The 10,187-nt window shown below is 41.2% G+C and overlaps 1 protein-coding gene across 1 annotated transcript in view; it reads right to left on the reverse strand.

Annotated features, from left to right (window-relative positions):
• The window catches only part of LOC141359517 (calpain-2 catalytic subunit-like), a 36,531-nt gene extending 30,636 nt beyond the window's left edge, over positions 1 to 5,895 (reverse strand). Inside the window, exons 1-2 of the mRNA XM_073862113.1 lie at positions 5,556 to 5,895; positions 5,074 to 5,143 (exon numbers count right to left, since the gene is read on the reverse strand). Coding sequence (XP_073718214.1) covers positions 5,074 to 5,143; positions 5,556 to 5,792 — 307 coding nt within the window. The 5' untranslated portion in view covers positions 5,793 to 5,895. The remainder of the gene's footprint in view (positions 1 to 5,073; positions 5,144 to 5,555) is intronic.
• Positions 5,896 to 10,187: the final 4,292 nt, after the last annotated feature.

Raw genomic sequence — 10,187 nt, forward strand, 5'->3', positions numbered from 1 at the left:
GAACTAAAAACTGAATGCATCAAAAGAGTTCCAGTCTGTAACCATTCTGCAAATGTTTAATTGCACTGTGTTGATGTTGAAACAAAAACTGAATGTATCAAAAGAGTTCCAGCCTGTAACCAATATTCATATGTTCAATGGGACTGAAATGTTGATATTCGAACAGTGAGTATATGCCAAGAGTCACCAATGGTATTGATGTTGGGGACAACATCTAATTTAGAGGGGGAGTGTGTAATGGGTTAAAATTAGTGGTATAAACTACTGCACCTTTATTTTTATACAGCTTTATTTTTTGGTTATTATTATTATTGTCACACTGTTACTGTGTTTTGTGAGTAATGCCATGTTTAGCTGTTGAGTGTAGTGACTGCAATACTGGAGGATTCCAGTAGGGGGCGTGGACAGGTTACTAGAGTCAAGCACGCGTTCCTTTAGTATAACAGAACAATACACTGACCAAGGGAAACGCAACATGTTTGTTTGTCTCTCACATATGTCCCCTTATTGCAGGTAAAACTCTACAAAATCTATTATTTATCATTGTATCTTATTTATCTTTCCGTGACTGTTGTGGAATTAGTATGAGTTCATTTTATGCACTTTATTGGTTTTAAAGTAATGTTTACAGGTGTTTGATGGAAAGTAGGTCACGCGTGGCGCACGTGAATGCCCCCCCCCCATGTGACTCTTAACTTTAGCGCAAGGTTGTCGTTTAAATTACCATTTCTAAATGTGTTTATGTTAAAGTTATAATGATGCAGTTTTAACATTTATTTAGCAGTTATTTGAAGTGTGTGCTCATATTATTATTTAACGTGTTAAGTGACTTGTTTACAATTAATAAGCAATAGTTGATGTGAATCGTCATGCACATGTCTGTATAAATGATTAACTGTGTCACTGCTCATGGGTTGTAAATGAGATACATATGCGTACTGTTTATGTACTGTTGATGTTTTGGTCAATTTCTACAGTGTAAGTTATCAAAGAAAATGTAATTGATATATACTTTGATATGTATTTTGTAAATGTTCTATAAATTGTGTTTTGAAGATAACAGAACAATACACTGACCAAGGGAAACGCAACATGTTTGTTTGTCTCTCACATATGTCCCCTTATTGCAGTGTGCTGTTTACATAAACATTGGCATGTACTGTGACACGATAGGGCGTACTTTGTTTGCTGAATTACCCTTATTTTCTCATTATAGAGCTAGAAATATTAGGGACATGCTGGTTAAAGCTGATAGGCATATAATGCAGAACTCGAAGGAAGGACGTTTAAGAAACATTAGTGTGTCATGATCCTGTCTTCAGGTCACAGTTTTCTAGTCATAGTGACAGGATCATGGCAGCCCAATGTTTTGTGAGAGCACTGGCTTTGTTTTTTATAGCCATGTGCTTTCTGTCTCGTCTCCTTACCCCGCCCCCTTGTTTCCTTGTTAATTATCCCATCATTGTTTGATTCATGTCACTTGTTCCCCTCTTGATTTGTTCCCTTATTTAATGCCCTTGTGTTTGTTGTCCTGTGCTTGTTCGTTTTGTACCAGTTCTGTTTAGTGGCTCATGCTTTTGTCAAGTCACAGTCTAGTCTAGGTCTAGTGTATTTTGTGTCAAGTTTATAGTCTTTTTAGTGTCTAGTTTAGTCAAGTCTGTTAGTGTTTGTTTGCATAGTGTGTTTTGCCCCCTCGTGGGTTTTTGTTTTCTTGTGTCTGTTTAAATAAAAATATTTGTTAAACTGTCTGCACCTGGGTTCGTCTCCTGTTCCTGACAGAATGAACGAGCCACTATTGAACCCAGCAGACAGTCATCATGTATCGGACACAGGATCCCGAATGGTGGAAGTCCATCACCGCTCAGACCCTTGCGGGCAAGAGCCCGTTTCCTCCCCAGAGAGGACTCTCCCTGCGAGACTACGCCCTGGCCGTAGAGAGCAGCAAGGGGAACTATCCCGACTTCCTGGCCAGCGAATACTTTGTGGCTGGCCTCAATGATCCTCCTCCGGTTCCAGAGCGGGAGAGCCTGGTCTCCCTACCCTATTGGGAGATGGTTAACCATGTCGCCCAACAGCAACAGCCCCAGGGTGAGAGGGGGTCGTTCCAACCCAAGGCCAGATCCCTACCGTCTATCCCAGAGGGCCGCGTTGTCGGGATGGTGGTCCAGGAGAGCCCAGCACCCACCATGTCAGGTCCCATAAGCTCTGTCCAGCCTATTGACCTTCGAGGGAAGCGCGAGAGGAGGATCTCGTGGGAGTCGGCGTCCGAGGGGTCCTCCACGGATCTTGCCACTCCCACCACGGCGCTCATCCCACCTGCCCCGTTCTCTGCACCGCGCCACAAGAAGAAGAAGAGGAGGAAGGGTTCCTCGGCTCTGCAGCCTGCTGCCATCTTCCAGGTCTCTGGTCCGATGCAGCCTCAGCCGTCTCCGCAGTCGCCCGCTGCACCTCCAGTCACTGTCCCTGTCCCGTCTCCGCTGCCGTCCGCAGCGGCCCCTGTGATAATTCCTGTCTCGTCTCCGCAGCCGCCCGCTGCACCTCCAGTCATTGTCCCTGTCCCGTCTCCGCTGCCGTCCGCAGTCTCCTCTGTCACGGTCCCTGTCTCACCTCCGCAGCCGCCCACTGTACCCCCGGTTATTGTCCCTGTCTTGTCTCCGCTGCCGGCCGCAGCGCCCCCTGTCTTGGCTCCTGTGTCTGCCCCTTTATTGCCCAGAGACCCTGCCTTGTTTCCCATTGTGTCTCCAGTCCTCCCCACCTCAGCTTTTCCTCAGTCTGCCCCCTCTGGACCTACCCCACCTACCAGGACCCCCAAGCCTGTCCGGACTCCTCGTCCCAAACCCTCTACCTCTGCCCCTGGACCCAGGATCCCTTGCCCTCCCAGCTCCACCCCACCTGGACTTCCTAATGTGAACTTTTTTTTTGTTCCCCCACCCCCCCTCCCTTTAATGATGTTTTTGTTGTGTCACCCCAGCCCTGTTATTGTAAATTGTTGTTTGCCCTTGTGTTTGTGCATTGTTTTATTGGTTTTTCTCTGTTTCTCAGTATGTCTTGTCTCGTGTCTAGTGTGTTCCCTTGGGGGACGCCAGGTGGCGTCCCTTAAGGGGAGGGTCCTGTCATGATCCTGTCTTCAGGTCACAGTTTTCTAGTCATAGTGACAGGATCATGGCAGTCCAATGTTTTGTGAGAGCACTGGCTTTGTTTTTCATAGCCATGTGCTTTCTGTCTCGTCTCCTTACCCCGCCCCCTTGTTTCCTTGTTAATTATCCCATCATTGTTTGATTCATGTCACTTGTTCCCCTCTTGATTTGTTCCCTTATTTAATGACCTTGTGTTTGTTGTCCTGTGCTCGTTCGTTTTGTACCAGTTCTGTTTAGTGGCTCATGCTTTTGTCAAGTCACAGTCTAGTCTAGGTCTAGTGTATTTTGTGTCAAGTTTATAGTCTTTTTAGTGTCTAGTTTAGTCAAGTCTGTTAGTGTTTGTTTGCATAGTGTGTTTTGCCCCCTCGTGGGTTTTTGTTTTCTTGTGTCTGTTTAAATAAAAATATTTGTTAAACTGTCTGCACCTGGGTTCGTCTCCTGTTCGTGACATAGTGGTTTTTTTCCCTGACGCACATGCGCGGCATGTAGGAATAATACTAAAAAAGCTACATCTTTCACTTGTTCGGTCACGGATCAGACATATAAAATTAAACAATTTACGACTTGTCTAACATCGAACGTGGTATATTTAATCACATGTCCGTGCCGAAAACGATACGTAGGGAAAACGAATAGAGCCATAAAAACACGTATCATTGAACATAACAGTGCGATTAGACGCAAGGATGAAAAATCTCCGATTGCTAAAAATTTTTCTGACGCAGAACATCCTTTATCCTCCTTGAGTTTTACAATTATTGAACATGTTAAACCCGCACGTAGGGGTGGGGATCTAGAAAGAAAACTGCTCCAAAGGGAATGTTTTTGGATCTCCACCTTAAGAACAGTGCATCCGGGCGGTTTTAAACGAATAATTAAATTTATCATGTTTCTTGTGAACCATTCTGGTTTTGTGATGATATTTTGGGAAACAGTGGTGTATCTGTTGGTTTTGAGAATTTCTTCATTCACAGCATAGACTATAATGGGTATGTATAGAGTCTTGATGTAGGTCCTTTGATATTATTCTCTGTGTCGTGCCCATAATATATGGTTATATAACATTGCTGAACATATGGTTATATGGATATATATATATATATATATTTATATATTTTCTTTATTATATAATTTGTTTTCTGATAATTCGGGGAACTATATGACTACATATGTATCTACGTATTTGTATGTCCATACACAATATTCATGATTAATCAGGTTGCATTTGAATAGAAATTGAAGAAGTGTGTTTGCATTCAAAAGTTTCAAATGTAAGTTCTGTGATCTACCATTAGAGACACTCTATACAAGCAAACATGGTATGTATTGTCTGAGTAGCGGATACGTAGATATATAAGTTACGTCACAGAGTCAGGTGGACTAATTACATTGATGATGGGCTAAGTCCGAAACGTTTGTGTCTTTGCATCTTTGGCCATTTGATTATTTCGGCACTGAATAAATGTCTCACATTATTAGGATTACTGTGTGCAGACTTTTCTTCTCTGCATTGATCTATTTTTTGGAGTTACGCACCGGAGTTACCACTGTATTGGACTAGAGGCGCGGACGCCATCCTTTCACACGTGTTAGAGTCAAAGAGGCAATGGCTGGCAGAAGCCAACAGTCACCTGCACAGAGATCATAAGTCATGGATGGATGGATGGATTCACCCTTGTTTGAACCTAAAACCCATGAGTTACCGACCTAACCACTACATTCCCCCCAATATCTCAATGTGTATGCACCAAAATTTACAAATGGACCGGCACAATTCTAAAATATTATTATTTTTTTAATTTTGGGTGTTTATCTGCAAATGAAATTGATGGAAGTTTATTAGTTTAGATGATTTTTTTCATTAATATCATGTTGGGATCACTACATGACTTCTCTGGTCTCCCTAAACCATGCATGACATGTTTCTTTAGTTTACCTAAAGCCCCTTGGCAGATGTCAGTCCGCTTGGCACCATCCACAATAAACTGAGGGTTTGCACACAGCTCCTTAAGGAAAGAAAATGTTTAAACACAATTAAAACTTTTTGTGCCTAATGGCAAAACATGAATAACAATGTTATATTTGCTTTTATCAAAAATAAATGGTTAAACACATTTTTTTTTGTTAAACCTAAATTCACACGATATGGTATCTAACTATTCAAATCGAAACTGGGAATTTGATTAGAAAGAATCGAAATTAAAAAATTCAAATGATTCTCAACCGCACCGTTTTCAGGTCACTGATTCAGACACAAGAACAAAAGCAGGTGTAAATAACAACAATGAGTAAGTTTATTGAGATAACAGCATAATGGATAAAAGTAAATGACAGTTAGATGATGTGTAAGTCTGCTTTGAGGACAGTTTCCAAAAATCCTGTATATCCAAACATGTAAATACACAAACATTATATTACCTTTGGTCTTTTCCACTTCACTCCTTGTGCCTTGGGGGAATTCGGTCCCAGTTCCTTGTAGCCCAGAGACTCAGAACCCGCAGGGAAGGTCGGATCAGAATACAATGTATTTTTCTCCAAACATTGACGTTTCAGTTTCTGGTAGTCCTGCTTGTTGAATGGTATTGGTTTCTTGTTTGTCCCAACACCGTCTTCTCTATCCTGCCTTTTAGCAAGAAACTTTGCAGTGCTGCTCATTCTGCCTATTTATCAAATGTGTTTGAATAAAATCAACAAATGCAGTATGGTGTGTGAGTGGTTACACTGGCACAGGTTGCTGGTTTTTAAGTGTGAGGTCTGCCATTAAAATGATGAGGGGGCGTGGTCACGCTTATCTGTGAATACCTCATGTTAAGTGCAAAGACACATTTATATCAGAAAAAATGTTTAGCTGAAGTTGGAAAACATTTATGGGTCCTGTTGATTGTTTTTGAAAAAATATTTGAAATCAATTAGAAAGAATTGACTTATACAATAACGGTACAACATGCAGGTAATTACTATGCTGAAAATAGAAACTAACATCTTAAATTTTATATGTTAACAAACACTGAGAGGAGGGGGAGAAGGAAGATGGTAAACTCTTTCCTAGAATTTTTATGGAACTTGTGGGATCTTTATTTTGATCTCCTCTCAGGAGGATGTAGAGTGTTGCGCGTGTGCATTTTTTTTTTTTAAATGTGGAGGGGCGATTCTTTTAAAAATTTTGGGAAAATCTTCTGCTATACCTTTAAATAACATACACTCTAAGGATGTGTTAATTGTAACACATTGTTTTGTGTTATCCTATTTAACACATTATGTGTCATTTTGTGTTGATTCGGAGTTTAAACAACACAAAGTGTGTAATATGCTGAAATACAACATCAGTAATGCAGTGGCAGAACTAACTACAATTTATAAATGGGGTGGCCAAGGCTACTTTGGGGGGTCCATATCCCATGAAAGAAAACTGTAATTATTAAAAAAAGCATAAATGAATCTATGATTACTGGTTACTTTAAATTAACCCACAAAAGATACAATAAGGTTCATTAGTTAACATTAGTTTACCACATTAGTTAACATGAGCTAATAATGAACTGCACTTATAAAGCATTTTTTTTATCTTTGTTAATTTAAACATTTACTAATACATTATTTAAATCTTGTTAACATAATTTAGTTTATGTGCTGTGCCTCATTTTTTTTAGGTTTAAAGGTAGGGTAACAGATTTGATCCTGAAACATTTTTTGTTATGCTGGTTAAAAGTCTCCTCACATCCTGATAGCAATCACTGTGTTAAGTTGTTTAAATGTATTTGTAGAAATTTATGTCATCTGTGAAAGGCGTAGGACCAAAAAATGTTCAACAAATCATAGATTTCGGTCCGAACGGATGTTTCCATTTTTGTCCCTTATACGTACGTGTAATTTGAATGCCCACCGCGCAGCGAGTCCACGCAGACACCATACGTCATCGGCGCGTTCACGTGCGCTCACCTCCTGTCTGTAAACAGTGAGAACAGCAAACTTTTCTGCTGAATTGACAACCTACACAGTCAGGAGGCACACAACGAAAGACATCTTTTATAACAACAACATCAAAAACTGCCTGGATCAGCAAGAGCAAAAACCAGAATTAACATCAGTAACTTTACTGCTTTACCACGAGATGAAACAGCTGCAGGACGCAAAGAGTCTGAAAGAGTCGTTGCACAGTTTATTTTGGTAAGGTAGGTACGCGATATGTTTGTATTGAGATGGATTTAGATATTCTACTTTGATGAAACATTGTGTTGCTTATGAAATTTGTGTTCGTTTACGGATTAGCGTAACAGTTACTACGTCTACACAACTGAACGTATGCTTAAACTAATTCTGATGTAAACCAGTTGTTTATGTTGGTTATTTTGGAAGTGTTATTGACTTTGTACCGCAAAGTTTTCTCACTGGTGAATGAGACATGAGATGTGACCGTCTGATCTGTGCGTGTTCATGTGTTTTGAAAGAGGCGTGACTTTGGATGGCGATTTGACTTGAGGGTGGGATCGGGGTTTCATTGCTAGGCGGCTACCGTTAGCATTTTTCAAAATGTGTTACCCTACCTTTAATTACACAGAATTCATGATAAATTAATGTATTTCATAAAATGTCATAAAACTGGGGCCCCCCTGGCACTATCTCGCGGCCCCCCTGGGGGCCCTGGCCCCCACTTTGAAAACCACTGCCCTAAAATACCCCGCATTTATATAATTCAGCAATTTATCGTCCACATCATCCTACACATGTACATTTAGATAAACCAAACCCACACTCCCATGGGCGGAGAGTGTGTGAGGCTGGGGACTCAGTGATAAGTGATTAAGACTCAAATCGTAAACATTTCCGCGCATATCACTATCTGAAAGGCAACCATTTCTGCTGGTTTTATATTAAAAAACTGTTGACAACTGCTCAAAACAGTTTTCTCTGTCGAAAAATCCAAATGGCAGCCGTTTCTTAAACAGAAGTCTGCGTCCTCCGGAGGTCGCATATGCAGGCAGCATACGTCACCAAGCCTGGTTTATTTCAGTTAACTGAGCATTGCATTTGCAATTCATAAGCATATTACAACAATTTACGATTAATTAAGTATAATAGTAAGTTTATATTCTGAAATAACCCAGTGTTTATAACGTATGCAGCCTGCAAATGCGAGGACGCGAGAAATCCTGGCCGTCATCAGCAAGATGAGGTAAGGCAATGGCTATTTATTATTATTAGCTGCCATGCCAGATCACCCATACACAATGCCTGCTTTATTTTAAAATTACTTTCTGAATGTATAGCTTTTTAAAAATAAATGTATGAGAAGCGTTTAGGCTTGAAGGTGTACGTTAGGTTTTTGACCAGGCAGGTGGCTCCTTGGAGGTTTTGGGAAAAAATATTTAAATTTGGTTTTGCATTTTAAGTTTGATTCTGTAGGGACAGAGCACTCGTGAATTGTTTTTAAAGCTCAGCACAAAATGCAAGGACGCCTGAAAGAAAACCTGTAACGCATGTCCCACATCCGGGCTTTTCTGACTGCACTGTTGGGCGTCTAAAGCGCAGCGCTGCAAAAGACGAGGGCCAATCACGTCAATGTAGCTCGTGTTTATAAAGAAAAACGATTAAATGAATCATGTAAAGTGGAATAAAAAACAGTGTGAATCCTCCTTAGCCTTACCCTGGAGTTGATTCACCCTCCGCCTATCGACACATCGACTTCCTCTTATGATTAAACGGAACATTCAAGGGAAAAGAAAAAGAAACAAACAAACACTAATAGAACAGAAATTAAACTTAATTCATATGAGAACATGTTTGTCACCTCTATTCTCTAACAGGACAAATACTAATACCTTTTCGTCACCCTATACAGGATAGGTGGTCCTTATTTCTCTATTCATATAGAAAGTAAAGATACAAGTTTTGGCAAGCTTGGGCAAGGTGTTGCAAAACCACCTCATACCTCTTTTCCATAGACACTAGTGCTGCGTCCGAAACCTTTATACTATATAGTGCGCGAAAAGCAATAGGCGAGGCGAGTAGTACGTCCGAATACATAGTATTACATAATAGTATGCGAAAAGTACCCGGATGACCTATTACTTCCGGTTAGATTTTGCAGTGTATATGCGATGGACACTTCACTATCCCATGATGCCCCGGGAGAGGAGTTATCCAATGAAGAAGAAGAGGCATATGCGGTTGTTTTCACGCTGAAATGACATGATGTGATGACGACGTATGTCACGTGATGTAGCAACATGGCGGATGTAGTACGTCTGAATCTCATTCATGCCATAGATATGTATAAAGGCTAGATGTCTTACGGCGGAGTCTCTAACGTCATCACCTGGCGGCCATCTTACCTCAGACAGCTCGTAGCATTGAGTTTAATGGTGCAGGTACTTTTAAATGACAATAACTTGCTCAATTTTCTACCAATTTTCAAACGGTTTCGTTTTTACAAATCTTATTAACGTGGGTATAATCAGGGTTTAAATTGGGCCGGGGCCGTCCGGGGCTAAGCTCCGGCACATAGGCTGAAGGTCGCGCTCTGCTTGTGCCAGTGTACCCGCTGCGCTTGTGCGTGTGTACTCGCTGCGCTGGTGCGCGTGCACTGACGCGAAGGGAATAATGCGTTTTCATTCATTATGGGGCATACTCACCAACGCAAGTTCAACGATTTGCGCGAGCAGATTACATACAAAGTCAATGCAAAGACGCAACCAGGCGCGTCCTCGCACGGGGCGATGGCAATGACGCGAATTGGGCGCCGCAATTGCCGCGAAAACACGCGCTTTTCCCTTTAAATGCGTCTTCGCGCAAGTTATGCAACTTAAGCGAAAAAACTCAGAACTTCAAGAACGCGCTCTCACACAGGATCATTTGACGAGAGAGAGAGAGAGAGAGAGAAAGAGAGACAGAGAAAGAGAGACAGAGAGAGAGAGAGAGAGGTAAGAATGGTGCCCACGTCGAGAAAACTTCATAAGACTAGAAACGTGTAAAGGATTAAAGTATGTATGTCACTCATCTAATTACATTATGTTAAGGATGACACTGGATATAACTTTTATAGTTTAATAA

This window comes from Misgurnus anguillicaudatus, chromosome 23, assembly GCF_027580225.2.
Source record: "Misgurnus anguillicaudatus chromosome 23, ASM2758022v2, whole genome shotgun sequence".
NCBI classification, from domain to species: Eukaryota; Metazoa; Chordata; class Actinopteri; order Cypriniformes; family Cobitidae; genus Misgurnus; species Misgurnus anguillicaudatus.